Below are 26,332 nucleotides of genomic sequence, written 5' to 3' on the forward strand. Positions count from 1 at the left end.
ACTTTCAAGTCCCTTATGTCGTCCAAACCTGCCCATTGATCATCTAAAATCTGATTGGCCAGCTGCTTCCAAAAACTGCCTTCCAATTAAGGCAACTTATTTTTTAAAGTTAACTGGAAGGTTAGTCAAGAAAAATCTCACTTACCAAGTCAATTCAATTTTTGTCAATATGACAATTTATCATAGTTTTTAATTCAATGAGAGGTGAACTTTATAAGTTTTTGATTTATTTATTTTGACGTTTTATATAAAAAGATTCTTTGTCAAATTGAAAAGGGAATTAAAAATACAAAATTCAAGTCCAGATGGAATTGTAGATTGACTGAGAGGTGTTTCGTAGACAATTAAGTTTTTGGGAGTTTTAGCACTGTCAACTGAAGGTACGAGTAGAGTTTTGAGAAGTAAAGATCCGAATTTGAAGTTTATGACTCTTGCAAAACTAACTAGTTGGCTTTGTCTCAATTTACTTTCAAAAAACACTGCAAATAAAGTCCCTTAAGTTGTCTGAACCTACCCAAAATAAATAAGTGTCAAATAAACTCTCAAAACTCATAAATAACTCGATTTCATTTTGACATTAAATTCGATTTCATTTTGACATTAAATTCGGTTTCTTAACTGATTTAAATAACACCAACATTTGTTTTGACGTTTGACATTTAGTCTCATTTTTACTAAAACTAGATAACACATATAAAATTAAATATTGCTTTCAAAACGTCACTACAAAATCTGCTCAAGAAAATAAATAACCGACTTATCAGAAAAATAGATAAACATTTAAAAACTAAAAACTTATTATTAATATTTGATTACAAATTTTTACCGCCAATATACCTTCATTTATTTTGATATGTAGCTTCAATTTTTAATTGTTTCTTGTATAATTTTTCAATAAAAAAAAGAAATCATGTCAATTTTAAGTGGTTTTCGGTTTCAAGAAATAAATAAAAACATCTTCAAGTAGGCATATCATGTTGACATTGACTTCTATCTGTTTAGACTATGTTATGTCTTATTGTTGTTGTTCAATAATATAAAGGCACGTTTTTAGATAGGCAACAAGACTTTATAGGTACACATATTTAAGCTTTACAACTTTTGTGTAATTCAATTCATTCAGTAAAATTAGTAAGAGAGTTCTAGAAAAGGTTGATGATGTAGATATTCGGGTTTTGACAGTTTCTGTTTTTAATTTTACTGAAGGTTCTAAACAAGGTAATAGAGTTAGTTGCAATGACTTTTCTGTCAGATTTGTTGATGTTTATTGAATGCACTCGACAGAGTTAAGGCCATCAAAAAGACTTCTATTATTTAATACTTGGTGATATCTCTTATCTCTTATTGAAAGTTAAACTAGAACTTTTTATTTCAAACGATTTCTTATCGCGATTGAAATTTCATTTGACACATAAATCATAATTCAAAACTTCCTTCAAATTTAAGAAAAAATCCCAGGAAATTAAACTGTCATCGCATTCGCTGTTCATTCAAAGGAAATTTATTTCGGCGATAATTTCCAAAAATGACAATCTGACATTTTGTACAGAAATAAATATCCCGTGGATTTTGGGAAATTAAATTTCCCTGTCCGGTAGGAACTGTCAAATATTTAAACATCAACTTTTTTATGTACACAGTTTATTCTTCCACAAACTTAAATAAAAATAACATAATATCTAAGGTTAATTCAAGCTTGAGCGCAGCTTACGGACAAGCATCTCCTGGAACACATTTCCCGACAGTTGAATCGAAGATAGCACCTATGGTACAAGGCAACAAAATAGCTGCACCCTCACTACAGAAGTAGTATTGCTTGCAATCTTCACTGTACGGAAAAACTGTTCCATCATCTTCACCTTCACACATGGGTTTGTACCATTGGCATGACGCATTTTCTATGGACTCACATTTCTGGCTGACAGAATTGAAATGAAGACCATTGTCACACTGGAGGGCCGCTGGAATCGGATAATCACATCGGATGTATTGAGTGCAATCTTCTGGATATGGGACAAGAGTTCCATTTTCAACACCACAACAGATGTTCGAGCCAGACGGGGAGGCTGGTGTGGTTGAAATGATAGCATCTTCACATCCTGCTGTTTCGGGATCATCACAAATCGAAAGTTTTGCATTGAAATGAAAACCGTTTGAACAGGTCTTGGCATAAGGAACTGGAGTTGCACATTGAATGAACTTGCTGCATTGTTCGGGATAAGGAAGCAAATCGCCGGTGTTGTGATCTTGGCATACGCCGTTTGTTGAAACGGGAGGTTCAGTGGTTGTACCTTGACCAGGTTCTGGGGTGGGACTGGGAATGTATCCTGGGCAATTCACACTATCTGCTGTATCACAAATTCCCAGAATTTCATTGAATAACTGGTCATCTCTGCAAGTCCCAGCAATTGGAACGGGTGTGATGCATCGAACATATTTGGTGCAACTGCTTGGGTAGGCTATAAGATCCCCAGCTTGATGGCCCTTACAAATTCCCGTCAAAGTTGGATCACTGGGACTTTCTGTATGGGGGGGTAATGTAGAGGGCACACATTCAGTATCAGTGGGCTCATCGCAAATACCCAGCTCAGCATTGAATATCAATTCGTTGGCGCATTGACCGGCTGACGGAATCGGTTGTTGGCATATGATGAACTTTCTGCAGTCTTCAGGATAAGCAACTAACTCACCATCATCGCGACCTTCACATACTGCAGGTCCTCCCGAAGGAGTTGGTGGTGTTGTTGGAGTTGCGGGAGTATTTGGCGGGTGTTCTGGTGAAGAGGAACAACCAGCATCTTGAGATAATTCACATAACTTAAGGCGAGCGTTAAATTCAAGACCAATCGGACATTCTTCAGCTGTCGGAATCGGTTTATCACAGTTGATGAATTGCGAACAATTTCCTGGATATGGAATTAGATCACCTGGCGGGACTGAGGAACATATTCCGGAAAGAATTGGAGGGCTAGGTTTTGTGGATTCAGTGGTGGTTACGGCTTCGGATGGTGTTACTCTCGGAATTGAGCAACCAGCTTCTTCTAATTTCTGACATTGACGTACTTCTGGATTGAATTCCATGCCGGATGGACAGGAAAAAGTTGTTGGAGCAGGTTCTATACACTCGATATACAGATCACATCTTCCAGGATATGGAAGGAAAGTACCACGTTCAATATTCTCGCATATACCCGTTCCCACATAAGGTGGATTAGTTGATCCCTGGACTGGACTAAGGGTAGTCGTTGTGGGTTGAACTTCAGCTGACGGTTCGGTGGTTGAAGTTGAAGTCGATGGACGTGTTCCGTTCTTGCAGTCGGTATTTTCGGGAAAGTCACAGATTTGAAGAACCGAATTGAAAACTCTTCCATCTTTGCAACGTTCATAGTGCCCACCATTGTTTACACATCGAATGTACCACGTACAATCACAAGGATACTCCAAGAGTGTGTCGTTTGGCTGATCAATACAATAGTCCAGAGCGGGCTCTGTTGGCGTTGGGGTAGGATCAACTGTCGTGACTGGTTCAGTTGGCGGCTCTGTTGGTGCTTCAGTTGTGCTTGTGGTGGGATAGGGTGTGGCAATACAGTTAAAATTTTCTGGATAATCACAGATTAGAAGAATTGCATTAAAAAGCTTTCCTTCTGCACAACGCTTAACCAATGGGGAGTTATCTTCACAACGAATATACCAGTTGCAGTCGTAAGGAAAAGGGGCCAAAGCTCCATTTTCTTTTCCATCGCAAACATTTTCATTAGGACTTAACGTTGGAGCCGTTTCGGTGGTGGTTGGAAATTCTGAGGAGTGTGTTGTGGTTTCTGTAGATGGATCGGTTGGTGGTTCGGTTGATGGCTGGGATGTTGGCTCAGTTGAAGGTGAAGTTGGCGCTTCCGTTGGTGGTTCTGTTGGTGGGCTTGGGGGAGTTGGTTCTGTGGGTGGTTCCGAGGACGGGCTTGGCGGTGTTGGTATAGTTGGTTCTGTCGGTGGTTCTGTTGTCGGGCTTGGCGTTGTTGGTGGAGTTGGTTCTGTCGGTTCCGTTGGTGGTTCTGTGGACGATGTGGGTAGAGTTGGTTCCGTTGATGGTTCTACTGGATTGCCCCCTTCATTACACCCAGCTGATGTTGGATAATCGCACACTTTTAAAACCGGATTAAAATGAAGACCACCTGGGCATGACATCACAGTTCCATTGAAATATTCACAAACCAAATACTTTCCGCAATCTCCTGGGTATGGAATGAGATCTCCATGTGGATGACCTTTGCACTCATTTCCCATCAACTCTCGTTGACTTTTAATCGATGAAATTTTGATTCTGGCAGAATGTGAACAAGTCACTGCTCCAATGACACATATCGCTAGTAGGAGACCTTAAGAAGAAATAAGGAATATCAATGAAAATGATATCAAAATTATAAAGTGCGAACTTTCTTGTATTGTCTTACCTTTCATGGCTCCTTTTCGGTCTCGTTTCTTAAAAAACACTAACTGTCGATAGGTTCACATTTTTAAAGCGGTAGAGTATTTTATATATTTTTCATTTTTGTCAAGTTTTGATAAGATTTAATTTAATTAATTTTTTATTATTCAACGGCTTGATTCTAATCATTCAATTGATTTGGACTTAAAAATAAGTTGGTTTATCTTGGCATAGTTATGATTCACTTTAAATTTCGGCTGATTGGCAATAAACAAAATTACCTGGAACCCTTAACTGTTCACACGTTGTTCTGGTCAAAATATTTAATGGCACATATTTTGGTTATCAGAGAATTATTGGGAAGGTAAGTTTAATGCGTAACTTTATCTCAGGAGTTTATTATTTTTATTTTGAACATTTCCATTGCTTTAATAATGAATGAGGTTATTAAATTAAAATTATATTTTTTATCAGCTTTAAGAAGAAGAAGTTAAGATAGGTAATTGTTCTAAGAGTTATTCTTGATAAGATTTGTAGGTTGCGATAAAAACCCTACACGCGCCAAATCAATTAAATTGTTTTATCGAATTGATTTTGATAAACACCTAAAGTTATGCAGACAAAATTTGTCTTTTAGTTTCTTGAAGATATCGAGTAGTGTTCTGTTTTTATCGGCGTTACTGTAAGGTCTATTTTTAAAGAGAAGCATGAATGTAAGGTTGGTTGTTTTCTGAGAATACAATTCTTCAAGTGATATTTTACACATGTTGTTTATGGCAGTAGGGTTTTAAAGGTGATTTTAAGGGCAACAGTTAAGGACTTAACTTTATAAAAAGGCAAACTTTAAGTTCTATTTTAATTGGCTGCCATTTTGTGAGGTGTCAAGTAATTTGTTTTTAATTTGGTTTGGAATTATTTTAATATGCATAGACTGAAAATATAAGAAAACGTGTGATAACTGCATAGTTTCAACATACGGACCCTTGAAATAGCCCAGGATTGTGCGATTTAACACCACTTCAATTGTTTTTATGGGGATTATGTAAAGTCATTAGCTTGTGCCTATAAACCCATAATGATTAACCATTAGGAGGATAACATTCGACTAGTTAGTTGATATACGGCTATAATGGCTGAAACACAAACACACTTCAGCTTCGGTTTCGCCTGACGTTTACGAGTTCAGCCATAGAAATTCAATGCATGCTATCACAATAATGCTTTGACCTCACGTTTCGTTTGAAAGAACGTAATGTTACGTAATGTGACTCGAAGCAAAAGCTCTAGTTCAAACTTGCTGAACATTTGCTTTGTCTAAAAACTCAACAGCTGTAAAAAAGAGTCAACAATTGGTTATTAGAAAATGTTTTGTAGAACAGAAAATGAGTTTCGAAGATGAAGAAATCCCTAGATTGATCTCCCGGACCCACCGACTCTCAATCTGCGCTTCTTCTTGCTTCATGAGTTTAACATAACAACGATAGGCTGTGTAAGCTACTTTCGCGATACATTTTTTTTTTTTCGATTTCAAAATTCGTATTTTTTACATCACGAAAAATCAAAACAAACTTTTGAGAAAAAAAAACAGCAGCTAATGACAGAAGTGTCATTTTAGAAATGTCATATAAGAAATGCCATTCAAAGCAACCTCGAAGCAGGCCCATCGTGACGCAGACGAAGCTAAAGCATTTTTGTGTTTCAGCCATAAAAGTTATGCCAAGTTCGATAAACCTATAGAATGTGTTACACTTTTTTTTGTTGCTCTTATTATTAGTTACACTTTTTATTATTATTATTATTATTATTAATTAAAATCACAATTAAACAAACAAAGCCGACGACGGCTGCGCAGCGACGACGACGACTCACGAAACGATTCAAGCAACTCGCACTCAACCGAATGCGACACAAAGCTGAGAACAAAAAAAAAGTGCAACAATACAGCTCGTTGACGAAGCTGTAACCGCGGCTGCTCAGCTGGGCTGGGTTCTTTTGGAAGAATTATTTTTATAAAAATTATAACAATATTGATCGATTTATAATAATTAATCAAATTGCTATAATTTGGAAATATGTTATTGCAAGTACCTACAGTGGGGTACGTTGCAATAAAAGTGGGCGCCAGGAATTTTTTTTAACAAACCGAAGAAGAAAATTCCAAAACTCTTATGATGAGTGAAGCGATTAAAAAAAATAACAAACGTTTAATTTTTAATTTAAGAATTTATTTACTTGTGAAACCGTGGAATTGAAGATCCCTGGACTAAAACCCAAAATGTTTTCAAAATAAAACTTCGAGAAAGTACAATAAAATTGAAATTTAAATTAAACAAAGAAACAAATTCAAATGGCAAAGCAAAATGGGCTTTTAACACCGGACGCGTACCGAGAAAAATATCAAAGAACAAAACAAAAATAGCTACTTATCTTTTGTATTTTTTTTTTCTATTTAACTCCTTTCAAAATCCTCACAACTCGATCCTCTATCCTCGAATCTCCAATTTCCTTTTTTTTATTTTTCTCGATTTCCTCGATAACCTCCAATTTTTTTCCTCCTTCTCGACTTTTCTTTGTCCTTAACACAATCCTCGAACACTTTTTCCCTCTGTTTCTTATCGCTTGTAAGGCCGCGGCCACGCAGTAAGCGGCTGAGCGGCTGAGCGGAAAAAAAAATATAAAACATATGAAATCACATAGAAGCGGCCACGCAATGAGCGAGCGGCGAAACAAAATTCTGAGCGGCTAAGCGGCGCCGCTCAGCAACCAAACCTGTTTTAATGCTAAGCGGCGCCGCTCAGCAACCAAACCTGTTTTCTGGAGCAATAGCAATAGCAATTCTTTGTTTTATTAATCTAGGACGCACTTTTTCAAGCAGCAAATCAAAAGATTCGATAGACATACGTAGATATTGCCAGAATCTATCTGGAAATTTTCGTAGATTTAAAAATAAATGATTAAATTCTTCAAACTCCGATCTTAATTGATTAATCGGATGAACACCAAATCGTCTTCTTTTTTGTAAACGTTTAAGTAATTTGTACAAAAACAAACGATTTTCCGCCAGTAAAATACGGCGAACTGTTCTTGACAACGGCATTTTAACCAAAAACACTCTATATAAAGATATAAATCCCCGGTAGACATCTTGGTTTGCCTACAAGCTAAACCGGAAATCAGCCTCATAAACTTTTTCATAGTATGCGTGTAATTTCTCCTCTAATTTATTAAATTTCCCCAAAAACCTCAGTAAGTGTGTCTATGTATGCGTGAAAACACGTCAATTTTTCTCGTTGAATTCGTCCACATTACAAATACAACAATGTAAACAAATGGGTTTTGGAGGGTGATACGTACGAAGGATTTATATCTTTATTAGAGTGTTTTTGATTTTAACTACTAATCGCTCAAAAGCAGTCGCTCAGTGCCTGGCCATACGTCGCAAGAGTTGCCGCTCAGCCGCTCAGCCGCTTAGTGCATGGCCATACGTCGCTTAGAGTTGCCGCTCAGCCGCTTGCCGCTCAGCCGCTTAGCCGCTCAGCCGCTTACTGCGTGGCCGAGGCCTAAGGCTCTATCTAGAGTGCCTTCCAAGCTAATTCTTCTTCCCTCGACCATTCCAGACACACACACATTCATACAACACAAACATTCGTTTTCGTGATTGTAGGTCACAGCATCACGGCTTCCTGGAAGCTTTACGCTCATCAGGAAAGCCACCGTTGTTGACTCTTAGCGAAACTTTACTTTCACACACACAAACACGGTTTCGACAAGTTGTTGGATGAGTTTCCAAAACTTGCCGAAACATAATGGCTAGTTCAGACCCCTTCCCAACTATTCTTATTTCTCGAGAAAGTTCAAAGAAAAACAAAAATCGTGAAGAAGTCCAAACTAGGCATTTTCCTATTACTATATTAAAATTACACGCGAGATTTGAGTTGTGAGTTTTGTACCAAAAATGAAATTAAGCAACTTTAAAAACGCGGCGTTTTAAAACCCATTTTTGTACATAAACGATTAAATGTTAATTTCTAAATCTACGTTAAGAATTACAAATGTTGAATTAAAAAAAATATGTTGTTGTTCTTGTTGTTTAAGTCGGGTCCGCCTGACCACATACTTCTTCGGCTCATCCGCCAGCATTTTCGACCTTGTCGAAAGAATTCGTTCTCGTACTTGATCACCTGCTTTTGTTGCTTTTGCAAAATAAAGGCTAGGTACACCTGTGGCTGATGAGACCATGGGTTGCTCTCAACTTTGCCGATATTTTGCAGCCACAACTAGGGAAAAGAGACAGCCAAAGGCTTGTTTTCGTTGCGGTAAAATTTACCATAACAAATGGTCCAAAGATATTAAATACATCTAATGTGAATATTTTAGTGATTGTTTACACAAGGATTGTACTAAATTAAGTGATAATGAATTCGAGACAATTTCTTATATTTTCTTGTATATTTCTTGAGATTATTTTGAAAGTGCAATTCATGTTCTAAAGTTAACCTATTTCTATTTCAAAATACTTATAACTATTGATTGTTTGATCTATTGTTTTGAGTGTAAATGATCTCAGCAAAGAGTTTTCTTTGCTAACTTAACTTGGAACCCTGGTCAAAACTGTCTTCTAATGTATTGCTTTCCCATTTCAAGGATCATTTAAATCCTGAAAAAAGAGACTGGGAAGCGACCCACACTGATAACTTCTCATCCCGTCTGTCGATTTGTCTTGCTTAAAAGTTTGTCTATTTGAACTCGTAACAATTTTTACCAAATTTGCGTACTATTTTTTTGTAGATTTTATTTTTTATGAAAAAACGGACTGTTGGATTTTTATATAAAAGTTACTGAATATCGAAAACAATATTTTCTGTGAAATAAAATAAATTTGACGCCAATATTTCAAATTTTTGAAAAGATATTTCAGTCGAAAATCAATTTTTACCAACTTTTATTATTTTTTTTAGGTTTTTATTTTTTGTAAGAAAACTGTCTATTCGATTTTTCTTAACATTTTTCAGAATGTTGAAAACAATATTTCTTATAAGATAAAATAAGTTTGAATTCTAAATTTCCAGTTTTTGAAAAGATATTTGAATCGATATTCAATTTTTACCAAATTCAAGTAATGTTTTTTTTTTAGATTTTTATTTTTTATAAAAAAAAGTGTCAATTCGATTTTTCACAAAATTTTACCAGGTGTCAAAATCATTATTCTTCGTTGCACAAAATTGTTTTGAAGATGAAATCATATTTTAGTCATAAAATGTTAGAGGTGACAAATTATTTTTTTCAGTTTTTTTGATTTATGAAAAAAAAACCGTTAAATGGATTTTTTTCAAAATATATATTTCATATATATCACATCACGTTACAATATATTATATAAAATTTAATTCAAGTCTCTAGCGTTTTTGGTTCGTAAGATATTTAGGGTTAACCAAAATGTTAACCTTTTTTGTCAAACTGTTATGGTAAAAAAAAACACCCACGCAATTTTCTTGAGAGCTCTTTCTGCATCTTTCTGCCTTATTATCTGTATAACAAAATTTGTTTTAAATCGATATCTCTTCTGGTTCTTGAGTTATGGATGACGAAAAAACGTCGCGACCTTACGGACGTACAGACATCTCTCTAAAAATCTATTATTTCGTCTCTAAGGACCTTGAAACGTCAAGAAATGTAAACATTTTCAATTCGACAAATCGGACCGACTTCAATAACTTCCTATGGGAAGTTAAAAATGGTCCAAACAAGACGTTCGTTTGATATCTGGTAGTTACACTTCTTTAAATTCAGCAATTTTAATTTATGTACTGAATAAAACGGAGAAGGGTCACCAAGTAAATGTTATTTACACAGATTTTGCTAAGCATTTGAAAAAGTGCATTACCATAATTTGGTGAAAAAACATTAAAGAATGGGTGTACCTTCAAATATGCTTAACTGGGTGAAATTATAACAACTTACTTCAAAACTCAATGGGTCTTCTGTTTGCAGATAATCTAACATTTTTTGACGTATTCAAAGAACAAACATTCCTATCTTTTAATCGCCGCCAATCATTCATTGAATACAATTATTATAACTTTGGAAATCAAACACTTCAAATCGTTTCCACATCAATGGCGGATCCAGGGGGGGTGGGGTCGTAGGGGTCATGACCCCCCCCTGGGATATAATTTGTTTGCTTTTTCGTAGGAATTCCCTTCAATTCAAAACTAATTGTATTGTGTCAATGGATATGACCCCCATTATATTTTAAATTATTTATTTTTTTTTATATGAAAACAAAATTTTTATATTTTACTTCCTTAAACTTTATTACTAAAAGTACTACTTTTAACTGAGGAGTGGACCAAGAACATAATATGGATCGAAAATTCAGCATAATTCATCAACTCGCCAGGGGGAATCATATGAGCCATAAAGCTTATACAGTTAAGTTGTATAAGTAAAGACTTCATGTATAGATTTATTAGTAAGTTAACGACATTCGCCAAAAAGTGGTTTGCTGTTCAAAACAATTAACATTTTTGTTTTCACTCAATTTAAAATTTGAAAAAAAAACTTTAGTAATGCTTTTAATTATTTACATAAAAACTGTTTCTAAGAAGAAGAGCAAATATTTAGGTTCTTAATAAAAAGCCTTGGATAAAAGATTATCAATTTTATATTAAGTTGCCTTTAAATTCCTTAAACTAGCCTTCAATTTTATTATTAAATTTTTTTGACACATAAATAGTGAGCATTGAAGTGATTGTTACTGGCGACCTATAGGAACTATATGGCAAGTAATCAATTTCGAACTAGAGTTTTTAATCAAATATGACATTACGACGCTAGAGATGTTGGTACCCCGATTTCATCGTCTGTTGGTCTTTCCTGGCTCCTACAGTCCAAACAATTGTGTTGATTGAAATTAAGGTTTTCAGCCGATTATCGTAAGGCGTTTTTTTCATTTTATTAATACGAAAAATTACAGTCCCCATACGTATTTGTTGGTTAAAACATGTGATTTTTCTTAAACTTTCATTTGTGAAATTTGGCTTTTTTCCTTTTATTAGTTTTTATTTAGTTTTTAAGTTATTTTGCAGGTACATTTATAAATCTTAAAATATAGGAAATATATTTAAACAGACTTTTTGGAAAAGCATTATCAAGTTTTAGCGACCCAGTCGTGCATTGTATTTATTTCAAAATTGTTTTTCTGTTGAACACAAAAGATCTTAAGAAATTAAATGAATCTACATTTGTGGTAATTTGCTTTGGATGCTCTAGAACTAACATTTAAGCACGAGTTTTAAAAATAGCAAAAGTTACACTTTTGTTAAACTAATATCTAATTCAAAATAATAAACGGGTCATATTTATTGATATACAAGCTTTGAATCTCTTGAGATTTGAAGTGAAAAGAGATTCTGAAACGTGTAATTTGTGATTTAATTTAATTTAATTTTTAGAGAAATTATTTACTTAAAAGCACATATTTCCTTGAATTCAAGAACCAAACATTTTTCTCTCTTTAAGTTTTCTTGACTTCTTTAAGATCGACGAGTAAGCGATAGTAATTACAGACTCCTGAAAATTGAGTTCGAAAAAACTTCATCAACAAAAGACCGAAATTTCTTCATTTTCTGGATTTTTTAATTTTTTTAGCGTTCTTAGCATAAATAGAAATAGATACAAGAAAAGCATATTTTATTTTTGGAAAAAAGCTACGTTTCAAAACAATTTCTGACATTTCTGCGTGAATTGCAGCAAAACCCCCTAAACTATTGTCTTTTAGCTCTTAAATATGGCATCTTAAGAAAACTTTCGGAATCTAGTTATGTTTTCATGTGTATTGAGTCATCCAGAGTAACTTGCTGTACAACAGTATTCTAAAATAATTTGATAACTAAACTATAATTTTAGCAATTGAAATGTGTAAAATTTAGGTTAAGATACTCGTACACATTATGTTATTTTAATTTTGTTATCCTCCTTTACAAAACATTAAAAAAAAATATTTTTAAGCGGTGAGTAAAAACTCAACTAAGCGTCCGACACCCCCCCCCTGATGCAAAGTCTGGATCGGCCCTTATTCCACACTAAAAGATCTTGGAGTTATTTTTTACTGTAAATTGAACTTCAACAAAAATATAGAATTTTTAATGAAGAAAACGAATTAATCAAAACTGTTGACTCTTACATAATCCGTATTCCGTATATGTTAAAGAGCCTTTTACTAGTTATGTTAGGTTAGTTCTAGAATACTGCTCCATTATTTAGAAACCTTTTTAAAACACTGATAACCGTAGAATAGAAGCAATTTAAAAAAGATTCAACATTAAAATACCTTCTTACATTGTAAGATGTCAACTTATTGATATTCAGTCTCTGGAGAACCTAAAGAAGATGTATGCATGCCATAACTTTTATTCATGAACTCTTATCGCATCACATAAACTGTCCTTTTTTATTAGCACTCTTAGATCTATACGCTCCTTCATGTGATTTGAGAAATCGTTTTTTTTCGAATAAAGTAAATTTCCTATCAAAAAAGAGGCTGGGACGCGACCCACACTGATAACTTCCCATCCCGTCTGTCGATTTGTCTTGCTTAAAAGTTTGTCTATATGTATCGTATCAATTTTTACTAAATTTGCGGACTTTTTTTGTAGATTTTAATTTTTATTAAAAAACGGACTGTTGGATTTTTATATAAAAATTACTGAATATCGAAAACAATACTTTCTGAGAAATAAAATAAGTTTCAAGCCAATATTTTTAAGTTTCGAAAAGCTATTTGAATCGAAAGTAAATTTTTACGAAGTTTTAGTATTGTTTTTTTTTTTTTTAGAGTTTCATTTTTTGTAAAAAAAACTATCAATTCGATTTTTTTAAAATTTTACCAAATGTTGAAAACAATATTTCTTATAAGATAAAATTAGTTTGAAGATAATATTTAAAAGTTTTGAAGAAATATTTGAGTCCAAAATGAATTTTTACCAACTTTTATACATTTTTTTTTAGGTTTTTATTTAAAAGAAAAAACTGTCCATTCAATTTTTCTCAAAATTTTATCAGATGTCAAAAACATTATTCTTCGTTGCACAAAATTGTTTTTGAGATAAAATCATATTCCAGTCGTAAAATTTTGAAGGTATCAAATTTTTTTTTTCAGTTTAATCATTTTTAAAAAAACCGTTATATTGGATTTTTTTCAAAAAATATACCTGTTTGGTATCACGTTACAATATATTATATAAAATTTAATTCAAGTCTCTAGCGTTTTTGGTTCGTAAGATATTTAGGGTTAACCAAAATTTTCACCTTTTTTTCAAACTGTTGTGGTAAAAAAAAACACCCACGCAATTTTCTTGAAAGCCCTTTATGCATCTTTCTGCCTTATTATCTGTATAACAAAATGTATTTGAAGTCGATATCTCTTCTGGTTCTTGAGCTATGGACGACGAAAAAAACGTCGCGAACGTACGGACGTATGGACGTACAAACGTACGTACACACGCACGCACAGACATCTTTCCAAAAATCTTTTATTTCGACTCTAGGGATCTTGAAACGTCGAGAAATGTCAAAATTTTCAATTTGACAATTTGGACCCATTCCTATGGGAAGTAAATAATCTAGAAAAAAAATGTATAGCCTAATGTGAATATTGCTCCACCGATTATTCTTTTATCTTCAATACAAAAAAAAAACATTTTTTAAACTTGATTATAGATTAAGTTTATTAACAGCTTCTTGAAAAAATATATTTAAACATCGACTATTTAATTATTAGAACCAACAGCCTTGGCATTTAATTAATACTCGGAGATGTGAAATTCTTTAAAAGTAATGTTGTTCAGAAAATTAGAGATGTAGAAGAAATCAGTAGAACAATGCTTTGAAGTTAAAAAATGAAAAATTTGTCCTGAAGTGACTTTCAGAAAAAATTATTGGTGAATTGGATTTTTCAGTAGCTAAAATCGATGATTAATCAAAAACTGGACTTGCAATTAATCCAAATATACTGGACTTGAAACTTTTTGATGCTATTTTCATGTTTCATCAAAAATTAAAATCCAAGCACTTGTTGCTTATTCATCATCAACTTCATTTGAAATTGATACGGTTTCTTTAATTTCACTTTCGGTCCCTTCTTCATTATTATTGTCGAAATCTTCTTCTTCTATTAATTCATATTCAGTTAATGGTTCTGTTTCAACTTGTGAGCCATCTTTTCTTGAAAATTCTTCAATGTTAGAAACGATTTCGTCATCTTTTTGAGAAGATTCTTCATCATCTAGATTTTCCAAAGGAGATGCCAACTCTGAATTATCTTCAGTTTCGACTTCTTCTTCAGGCTTGTTTTCATCTACATCATCATCATTATCAACAAGATCATCACTTGTAAGGGATTCATCTTCATCGTTTGACGCATTTCGTGTAATGCGAGGTTTTGAAAATTCATCTAAAATTTGAGAAATTATTAACGTTGTCAATTCATTTGAGTTTTCAGTTGATTCTTTTGAATCTTCTTCTTCTTTTGAATCATCATCTCCCTCAATATCTTTCTCAGAAATTGTTATCTCTTCATCTGATGAATTATCAACTCCAAATTTTTCAATTTCATCATTATTAGTAATTTCTGGTTCAAAAATAAGAATTTCATCAGAATTTAGTTTCTTATCTTCATCGGAATCAGAACTTTCCACAGTTTTATTTTTAGTGGATTTTGAAATTCCTTTCAATATTTCACCAATTATAATCGATGCCAAATTATTAAGGTCCTCTGCTGGTTTTTCATCTTCTTCACTTGTGGAATCTTTTTCTGAACTTGTATTATTAATAATCGTGGGTAATTGTGATGGGCTAATACTTTCTGAGTTCTGAGTAGATTCTAGTACATTCAAGCCGTTGTTTCCTTGGGATTATTTTAATAACATTATACTCTTCAAGTAAGGTATCTTTCAAAACTTACCATTGACATCTACTCTACTTCGATCCAAAACTGCACAATCTACAATGCTGACAATTAGTGAAAAACTCACCAACAAAATTTTAATTTTATCAATCATCATTGAAAAGACGTCGAAATTTCACAAAAGATCGAATAGTACTGAAATTTCTGAATTAACCAAAAACCCAGAGGAGGTTCTATATTATGTCTTAATATACTTAAATTTTTCCAATATTGTTTTTTTGCTGAGACATTGTTGGTAAATTATTTGATCAGTTGTCATTTTTGTTTTCAAACTCAATATCGATATTAAGTACCTACGATTTATGTATCTGCGCTCTGCGCAAACCTAAGTCATTTACCGTCTTATATACATAGCCGTCCACACTTTTTCAATACACCCGATATGTTAACAAACAAGGCGCGTTTTCTAAAAAGTAAATATTGAATGAGCAAATATAGTTGTTTCTCTCTTTGCTGTCAAAATATGACGCACTTATTAAGAATACAACAATTTAAAAATATTTAGGTTATGAATTCAGTTACTATTTGTAAAGAGTGTGTTTAGGCATGTAAAGTTGTTAATATTTATTTAAAAACTGATTTTTTCGAAATTCGTATCGGATCTGGAAAAAAAATTCGAAAACTCAACTTTGAATATTTAATCAGGTGAAATATTTTTTTATTTGGATTTCGTTCCGAAGAGGAAAATTTCGAATTTTGGTTTTCCTTGATTTGGAAGTATTCGATTAAATTTCTCACTTCTGAATCTAATGTCGCAAATGGAACTTGAAAGTGAGACAAGTTTCTAGTATCTGATTGGCCAGCTGCCAAAAAACTGGAAAGTATTTATGTCAACATGACAGATGATCATGTTTTTCCATTGAACTTAAAGTTATTTTTTAATTCTGTTTGATTTATTTATTTTCTACACAAATCCATATTAAATGTGTAATATTTTTTGCAATACAAAATACAGTCTTGATAGACTTGCAGCTTGCGTGGTTTTGTAGACGATAATGTTTGTTTAAAGTTATTGTACAATGTACTGAAAATAGAAGTTAGTGATGTAAAGTACTTAAAAAAACTCTCGCTTCCTTGGCAAAATGTACGTTCAAAAAAAGCAGTTGACCCTAAATAAAGTCAAGTATTATAAGTGAAAAGTAGATTTAAAAATTATGATACGTCAAACAGCATGTTTCAATAACAATGGTAGCAATATTGATAAACGGGTATATTATGGTTCAATATTTTATAGGAAATTTCATGTTATCATGATGAAATTGCTGAAAAATATGTCTTCCAGCTGGATAATCATTTGTTTACACGCCGCACCGTAGCTTTGTTTCTAAAATGAGCAATTAATCTCATCCAGTGAAATAATATTTGGCCTTAATGCGAAATGAAGGCGATTTTCTTCTTTCGTTAATTCATTTAATTCAGTTTTGTTATTTTAAAATTTGAATTCGTTATTTTACTTACTTGTGGTGCTACAGTCCGGGGTGGACCTGGGCATCAACCAACATGCGTCTCCAGCTAGCTCGGTCCATACCTAGATGTCTCCAGTTTCGCACGCCAAGTTAGTTGAGGTCCTCCCCTAATTGGGTGCGCCACCTGAGTCGCGGTATTCCCCTACTGCGCCGCCGTCCGCGTCACTTGGAATCGGATTTAAAGACCTTCTTGTCTGGAGCATTGACGTCCATTCACTCTACATGTCCCAGCCATCTAAGCCGTTGGACTCTAATTCTGTTAACTAGGTCAGTGTCACTGTACAGCCCGTACAGTTCGTAGTTTACCTTCTGCTCCATTCTTCATCTATGCATACGGGACCAAAAATCACCCGAAGAATTTTTCTCTCGAAACATCCTAGGGCACTCTCATATTTCTTTGACAGGGTCCAGGCCTTAGCGCCATAAATGAGAAAAGGGGTGATGAGTGTCTTATAGATGGTGATTTAGATGCTTCTCATTTGCCTTCTATATCCAAAGAAGCAGCGACTTGCAAAAGATCACCTTCGTTTGATTTCAGTACTGGTGTCGTTGTCTGTGTTTATAGCGGTGCCTAGGTAGACAAAGTCCTTAACTACCTCAATGTTATAGCTGACTATGGTGATGTTTTGTCCAAGACGTCGTTGTTCAGTGTCCTTTTTTGATGACAGGATATACTTGGTCATGGAGTCATTGACAACTAAACCTATCTTTTTCGATTCCATCGCAATGCTCAAAAACGCTCCACTGACATCACGCTTTGATCTTCCAATTATGTCAAAATCATCTGCGTATCCGAGTAATTGGATGGACCTTTGGAAGATTGTCCCTCTAGTGTTGACGGTTGAGTTTTGTACAACTCTCTCCATACTGATATTGAAGAAGTCGCATGACAGTGCATCGCCTTGTCTATAACCTTTTTTGACATCAAATGCATCGGTGAGATCTTTTCCGACCTTGATAGAGCAGCGGGCATTTTCCATCGTCATTCTGCACAAACGGATAAGTTTGACAGGGATGCCAAAACTAGACGTTGCTCTGTAGAGCTCTTCCCTATGGATGCTGTCATACACAGCTTTAAAATCGATAAAAAAATAGTGGGTATCGCTTTGAAGCTCCTGGGTTTTTTCCAAGATCTGCCGTATTGTGAATATTTGGTCGATAGTGGACTTTCCAGGTCTGAAGACACACTGATAAGGACCTTTCAGGTTGTTGAGGAACGGCTTCAGACGTTCATATAATATATAGCCGAAAGGATCTTAGATGCAATGTTAAGGAGACTGATGCCTCTGTAGTTGGGGCAATTTAGAGGGTCTCCATTTGTATGTATTGGACAAACTATGCTGAGCTTCTACTCATCGGGCATGCTTTCTTCCGACCATATTTAGTAGATCAGTTGGTGTGCATGTTCCCTACCAAGTCATCGCCTGCTGCTTTGAATAGTTCAGCAGCGATGCCGTCAGCTCCAGCAACTTTGTTTCACTTAAGTTTAGATATAGCTATTTTCACTTCGTCAAGGTCGGGTAGGCGGAATTGTTGATCTGCGTCGCCGAGGTTGAGCGGTTCTATCTCCCTTACAGGGGAATTCGGTTCGTCATCGCCGTTATAAGATTTGGAGAAGTGGTCTTTTTCAACAAAGACTGCGGTTTTACTACGATATTCCCCTGATCGTCCTTACAGGCTTCGGTTAATGGCTGGTAAGAGGTTTTGTTTTTACCTTTTGTTGAAACATACGAACCTCATTCCTGTTGTGACATCCCTCTATCTTCTTGATCGCGCGCTTCTCATGCTTTCTTTTTGTCCATCTAAGAAGCGTGTTCCTCACTCCTCCTCTGAGCTCGCGAGCAGCTCTGGTCCTCCTGTGTAGCGCCGCTTTGTATGCCTGTTTTTTCGGCATTCGTCATCAAACCAGGGGTTTCGCTGTTGTGGCCGTGTGAAATCTAGCACTTCAGAGGCGGCATCTAATATGGCTGCAAGGCAATGTTGCCACTGGTCTTTAATGCTTAATGCAGGCAACATACGACTCCTTACGAGGTTACTAGAGACTCGATCGGAAAAGGACATGGCAGTCTCTTGCCATTGTAGCCTTCTTATGTTGAAACTTCTCACAGTACTTCCTTGTTTTGGCTTGGACCGGGATATCCGTAGCCGTACCTTGGCTACAACGAAGTAGTGTTCTGAGTCAATCTCGGCCTCTCGGAATGTTTGGATATCATGGATACTGTAGAAGTGTCGTGCGTCGATAGCAATGTGGTCAATCTGGTTGACTGTTGATTGATTAGGAGATTTCCATGTCCCCTTATGGATATTGATATGTGTGAAATGCGTACTAGCTACCAGAACGTCTCGCCCCGCACCGAAATCGATCAGCCTACCTCCGTTATCGGAGGTAGTGTCGTGCAGGGTGTATCTCCCGATTGTGCCACCAAAGATGTCTTCTCTTCCTAGCTTGGCGTTAAAATCTTCTAAGATAATTTTAATATCATAGACAGAGTACTGCTCATAAGTCTTGTCCAAGACCTCGAATAATATTTCTTTGGTGTCTTCATCTTTCTCCTTTGTTGGGATATGCGCGCATGTTAGGTGTATGTTGGCGAATTTAGCCTTGATGCAGATTATCATTATGCGCTTCAACGCAGTCTTTTAGTTCCCGTTTGCCCGGTCCATCCCATCGCACTTCTTGGATGGCGGTAATATCTGCCTTGCAGCGGTTTAGTCACCCCGAACGGCACAACCCCCAACCTGGAGGGTCAGCTACTTAGTATAACTCCAAAGACGGGGAGCCGGATATATCCGCTCCTTATAGGCCTGGCCTCGGAATAAGTCATAAAAGCCCTATAAGCTGTTCACTAAGTAGTTCAACCTTACTGGTACTGTAGACGCCACCGTTTATTCCATCTCGGAAATTCCTCCGCTGCCGTCTGGATAAAGTGAGGTGCCTTAGTGGAAACACCTCCCCCTCTCTCGTTTTCTGCCCCCAAAACCTTTCCCCTGGGGTTAGAACTCAATCTCCATTTGAGTTACTAGGCACTCGATGTTCACCACGGGGATGTGAGAGTAGGAGTTGATAGACAGAGGTGGGTTTTGAGAAAAACCTGTGGACGCTTATGTGTCCTCTTGAATGCACATGTCTACCACTTGAACATCCATTTGTTATTTTAATTTTATAAAATGCAATAAGGGCGAATGATGGCAAATGGAGTTCGGTGTTATTCTACTCTTTTAAACGCAATTGAAACTAGTTCAGGAATTCTAAGTTTTTTGTCGGCATTATTTTTTGGCAGCATATTTCACCACATCCTTCAATAATAATATCGTAATCAGAAGATTGTTTTGAATACAAAAAAATTATCATTGACGATTTAAGAAAACTAAGTGAAAATATTATTTAAATTCTTATTCCGAAATAATTCGGCATTAGTTTTTTCTATAAATGCAATTGTTACACAAATTTGGTGAAAACTGCCACAAACAATTATCAGAACGTAACGTAAACATAACGTTATGCATTAGCACCCTACCTGGTCGTAAGATCTTTCTTTCAAGATTGGCATTTCTGTTTTCAATTCAGCGCAGAGCCTGAACTGTCCAACAATTTTGTTTTTTTTTTTTTACCTTGGAACATTCAGAGCTTCAAATTTATTTTTGCTTTTTCGGTTTGAACGTGCTCACTTTCACAGACACTTTTTTATCCTGCTTACAGAAGGTGGCGCTAGAGTCTTGTGTGAACTGGAGCTTCACCTAACAAACTTCTTCATTTAGCTCAGCCGCTAGCTAGACGTCTCCAGGGTCGCACTCTAAGCTGGTTGAGGTCACTTTTCACTGGTACGGCCCACATGATCCACTGTTTTTTTCCTACTGAGCTGTCCTGTAGGTGTGGATTTGAAGACTTTGCGGACCGGAGCATGGGCTTCCATGCGCTTTACCTGACCCAGCCATCTCAGTCGTTGGACTTTTACCCTTCTTGCTAGGTCTAGTCTTCCATCTTCTCATATACTCACCTTCTGAACCGTATAGTAAGACGGGGATGATGAGGGTCTTATATAACAACACTTTGGTGGGTCGATAGAGAGGGATTTGCTACTCAATTACTTTTGTAGCCCAAAGAAACAGCGACAAGCATGAGTAATTCTTCTTTTATCTCAGCGCTGGTATTGTTCTCTGTGTTCATAGTGGAGTCTAAGTAGCCAAAGTCCGTAACCGAGACGCCGCCGCTGTTGCAGGGCCTTTCTTGATGACATCATGTACTCTGTTTTGCCCTCATTAACCATTTAACACATTTTTGCCGCCTCTGCCTCAATACTCACAAAAGCTCCTTTGACATCGCACTTATTTCTTCCAATTATGTGAATCAGCATATGCTAGTAGTTCGACAGGCTTTTAAAAGTTAGTTCCTCCATTGTTGACGTGGAAGCTCTTTACTATTCTTTCAAGTACGATGTTAAAAAATCGCATGACAGCTCATCACCTGTTCTAAAGCCTTTTTTGACATCGAAGATTTTGTTAAGTTTTTTTTTTAACCTTTATGAAGCAGCGCGAATTCTTCATGGTCATCCTATACCAACGGAAGAGCTTGGCGGACATGTTTTTATATACGGCCTTGAAATCGATGTAGATGGTGGGTGTCGATTTGATATTCTTGGGTTTTTTCCAGGATCTGACGTAATGTGAATGTGTGATCGACTGTGAACTTCGTGGTCTAAGACCACACTGATAAAGACCTATCAGGTTGTTGACGATGGGCTTTAAACGTTTACATATTACGACAAAGAAGAGTTTGTAAGATATTAAGTAGACCAACTATAGTAGATACCTCTATAGTTGGTGCTGTTTAGAGGGTCTCCTTTTTTCAGAATCTTCTTTAAGCACTTAATAAAAACACTGATTATTGATTATAAGTATTTTTAGTTTCTGTAGAAGAAAATAACAAGTAAATTGACAGATGGAAATAGTGACAGTTGAGTGTTAAGTGGTGTTGTAGAGGTGTTAAGAAGTATTTTCGGAACTCAAAAGAAATATTTGGGAAAATTAATATCGTTCATAATTTTATTTTTGGAAATTTTCTTCAGTATTGTTCTTGTTTGGCCGGAGACCAATTTGAATTGATACTTATAATCGGAATTTTTCCAGGCGCTCTTGAGTTATTAGTGCAGTGACTAACATAACTAAGCCATTAAGGTGTACCAAGGACTACGTTCGGTTTAGTCAAGAAAAAATAGTATGAAAATCATAAATATAGTGACTCGTACTCTCAACCATTTCTGTGTGATTGTAATGTCAGGGATGGACCTATCATTTTTATGCCAAATCCAAACAGAAAATATGAAAAAGAACTCTTACTGACAAGAATAACACTTGGAGGATTTTGTCAATTTAAGTCTTTTAGATGGTACGGGTAGAGATTGAATCCAAACCTCTTCCAAGACATTCCTACGTACTTACCATACTAATTCGAGGAATATTACAATTTAGATTTGGCTCCTATTTTAAATGTTGAAGGACTCACAATTTAGTGTCAATTATTTGCTCTTACTTACGTTACATTTTATGAAGAGATTATACCTAATGTGAACGTGCCTAATTCGATCAACATTTTTCGAGAGGCCCAATGAAATATTTGTTTAACACGTATTCATTAAAACTTACCATTATTAGATATTTTGACTTGGTTCAACATGGAAGCACAATCTATAAAACTCACTATCACAGAAATTAATGTCAATAATCTTAAAACTTTTGTCATACTAAAATCTTTTTCCAGTCACAAAAAAAACTTTGGCAACGTCAAAATGGAACGATAAATCGAATAATACTAAAACCGTCTGAATAGCCAAAATCAAATTTGAACGAAAACGTGCTAATCATTTCCTGTGTTTAATGTTTAAACGAAAACTTGCGAATTATTATTTTTTGTTTAGATTTGTATTTTAGAGCGCCTTAGACAATGCATTGCATAATTATATTATAAATATTTAATCAGTTGTCATACACACTTCAATAGTGCGCTATAATCTTTTGTGTTTTTGCGCAAAGTGTTAAAATCACGCAAAATGATGCTTAATACTTCATAACGTGGTTTTAAGTGAAACATCAGTTTTGAGGAAGTCAAATAAAAATCCATGATTATTAAGTTCTATAGGGTAAATAGACATTGATGATAAATTTTATGGCTGAATCACATACACGCTTCAGCTTCGGCTTCGCCTGACGCTTACGAGTTCAGCCATAGGAATTCAATGCATGCTATCACAATGTAGCTTCGACCTCACGTTTTGTTTGACAATCGTAAGAAAAAGACTGTAATGTAACGTAATGTGACTCCAAACGGAAGCTCTAGTTCCATTTTCTGAACATTTGCTTTGTCTGACAGCTCATCAGCAGTAAAAAAATGTCAACAAACAATATATTTGCTCTTTGGAGGGATGAAATAATAGAAATGTCATTCAAAGCAACCTCGAAGCAAGCCTAACGTAACGCAGACGAAGCCGAAGCGTGTATGTGTTTCAGCCATTAATGATTCTTACGTTTTTCTATTGTAGCAACTGTCAAAGTTACTAGTTGGTATTCAACTGTCACAGTAACCACTCATTGATGATTAATTTTACCAATTCTTATGTTTTTTTGTACCAACTGTCAAAGTTACTAATTGGTATTCAACTGTCAGAGTAGACACTCATTGATGATAAATTTTACCAATTATTATGATTTTTTGTAGCAACTGTCAAAGTTAATAATTAGTATTCAACAGTTAGAGTTACCACCCATTGATGATAAATTTAACTTATTCTTACGTTTTTCTTTTGTATCCACTATTAAAGTTACTAATTGGTATTCAACTGTCACAGTTACCACTCGTTGATGATAAATTTTACCAATTCTTATGTTTTTTTGTAGCAACTGTCAAAGCTACTAATTGGTATTCAACTGTCAGATTAACCACTCATTGATGATAAATTTTATCAATTCGTATATGTTTTTGTAGCAACTGTCAAAGTCACTGATTGATATTCAACTGTCAGAGTAGACACTCATTGATGGTAAATTTTACCGATTCTTATGTTTTTTTTTGTAGCAACTGTCAAAGTTACTAATTGGTATTCAACTGTTAGAGTAACCATTCATTGATGATAAATTTTACCAATTCTTATGTTTTTTGCAGCAACTGTCAAAGTTACTAATTGGTATTTAATTGTCAGAGTTGACAGTAAGATGAAATTCATTTAAAAATGGTTTACAAATTACAGTTCTGTCAATTGTTGAATAAGTATAATCACCGTAAAATACTCATGTGCTCGACCAAGCGCCCGATGTAAAGTGGGTTAGACAAATGAGTATGTTCGGACCTAACTTCTTTAGAAATATGTTCTTTATGTAGCGACATTAAGATACTTAGGTTCATCTGTCAAACCCTTTATGAACATGCATTCATTATGTCAAACAATCGACGCAAATAGATTCCAAGTCAAAAACAATTGGATTCAGTGTATTTTTAAATTTTATTTTCACATCAAAATTATATCACAGTTTTGCTTTCGCAAAATAGCCTATGATTGAAAATTCTTGTGTTTTGGAAATTGTAAGTTAAACATTTCTTTAAATTCATAAGTTCGCACACTTTATCTTGTCAACAATTATATTGAACACTGTACATTTGTTGGCCAATCACAAATATTGTCGACAGAATTGAAATGTAATCCAGCTGGACAATCCATTTGCCTTGCAACTCCATTGTCACAAATTATGAATTTTCCACAACTCTCTGAACTATTCAACAAAGTTCCACTTTGTTTATTGATACAACTTGAGTCATCAACAGCTCTCGGAATAATGGCACGTTCAGATTTCTTTAGCGGAAAGATGTCAATACATTTTGAATATTTCAAATCCACACAGATCATGGATTTTGGATTGAAATGACGATCCTTGCCGCAATTCTTGCGATAGCCCTTTTGCTTCAAACAGAAGAAGAACTCTGAGCAGACTCCTGGTGATGCAATGAAGACGCCATCTTTTTGATTGAGACAGATACGATCGGATAATGTGCCGACCGAAGGTCTTGAGGTTGGTTGGATTTCGGGGAGTTTGGCAGTTGTTTGTTGTTGTTGATTGTTGTACTCGCACTTGACATTCTGGGGTAAATCACAGGATGCTGTTTTCGAGTTGAATTCCCTCCAGCCACAAGTTTTGACGAACCCAGAGTTAATTGTGCAGACGATGTACAACGAGCAATATCCGGGAAAACTGATTCTTTCTCCAAAGATTCGGTTTGCACACATTTTCTGGGCTACTTCTTTGAAGGCATCCGTTTGCTCTAGTTCTTCGGCAGGACGGATGGGTTCTTCGGGCTTGGAGGAAGCCAGGGTACAAACAGAGTATTTAGTATCGAAGAGCATCTTATTGCCACAATCCTTGAGGAATGACTTGTCATTCATGCAGATGTGGTATTGGCGTGAGTTTTCTGCTACGGGTATACGAGCGCCATCTGGTTTGCCATAGCAAACCGATGATTCACCTCCATTTTGGTTTGATGGGGCTTTTGTTGGAGTCACGGTGTTCGATGAATCCGAGCTGTCTTGCCTTACAGCACAAGCTGAGTACTTAGCGACGAAATATAAGTTTCCACAGTCCTTGAGGAATGCTTTGTTATTCATGCAGATGTAGTATTGCCTTGGGTTTCCAGGGACCGGTAATCTGATACCATTGGCAACTGCATAGCAGGTTGGGAGTGTTGGATAGGGAATTATTACATCTTTGTCAGTTACAACCTTCGAGGGAGTGGTGGATTTTGCATACGATTGAACAGAACAGCCCGCACGCTCAGGAACATCACACACTAAGATCTTTGAATTGAAATGATATTCACCACAGTCCTTTTCCAGGGTCTTTCCTTGATAGCAGATGACGTATTTTGAGCAACTTCCAGCAACTGGAAGGAAAACACCGTCTTCCTTGTTCGAGCAAATATTCTTCTTCTGGGGTTTTGGAAAGGTGAGCTGAAAAAAAAATAGAGAAATAAATTGAAGTCAAAAGATAATAACTGATATCTGGCTTAATTACTTTTCCATCTCTTGCTGCTGCAAGGCCAACAAGAACGCACAATGCTATCAAAATCTTAAAACCTACAAGGAAATAAGTTATGTCAGAAATTTCCAAAAAATAGTATTAGTAGATTTTGTTTATTTTGAACAAACCTTGCATATTGATGAATGGAACTAATGTTTCTCTTAGAATTCACAAGGTGACTCTGACTATTCTCAAACCATATCGAAGTATTTATAAGACTAAAATTTCAGTGGCATAATATCTCAAAATCTGATTATCTTGGTGCAGAAAATAAAACATCTTTGCAAAAAGAATTGTACAGACAAAAGAACTTAGTATAATTAAGAAGAAACGAAAATCTTGTTTTATTTTTGGTGGAAAAAATGTGTCAAGACTTTCTGAGGTAGCGACAACATTTTAAAATGTGATAAGATTCGATGA

General features: G+C 35.4%; 2 protein-coding genes across 2 annotated transcripts; both read right to left on the minus strand.

The window, feature by feature from the left end:
* Positions 1-1,529: 1,529 nt before the first annotated feature.
* Positions 1,530-26,127, minus strand: LOC129951734 (uncharacterized). Its single transcript, XM_056064042.1, has 5 exons — positions 26,041-26,127; positions 25,907-25,968; positions 24,486-25,842; positions 14,550-15,326; positions 1,530-4,370 (listed from the first exon to the last, which is right to left on the minus strand). Exons 1-5 carry the CDS (start codon positions 26,045-26,047, stop codon positions 1,708-1,710), a joined length of 4,866 nt encoding a protein of 1,621 aa, XP_055920017.1. The 5' UTR covers positions 26,048-26,127; the 3' UTR covers positions 1,530-1,707.
* On the minus strand, positions 14,131-15,541 carry LOC129941224 (uncharacterized). The gene is made up of 2 exons (XM_056049810.1): positions 15,384-15,541; positions 14,131-15,326 (listed from the first exon to the last, which is right to left on the minus strand). The coding sequence occupies exons 1-2, from the start codon at positions 15,481-15,483 to the stop codon at positions 14,500-14,502; spliced, it is 927 nt and encodes a 308-aa protein (XP_055905785.1). The 5' UTR covers positions 15,484-15,541; the 3' UTR covers positions 14,131-14,499.
* Positions 26,128-26,332: the final 205 nt, after the last annotated feature.

Source organism: Eupeodes corollae, chromosome 1 (assembly GCF_945859685.1).
Source record: "Eupeodes corollae chromosome 1, idEupCoro1.1, whole genome shotgun sequence".
NCBI classification, from domain to species: Eukaryota; Metazoa; Arthropoda; class Insecta; order Diptera; family Syrphidae; genus Eupeodes; species Eupeodes corollae.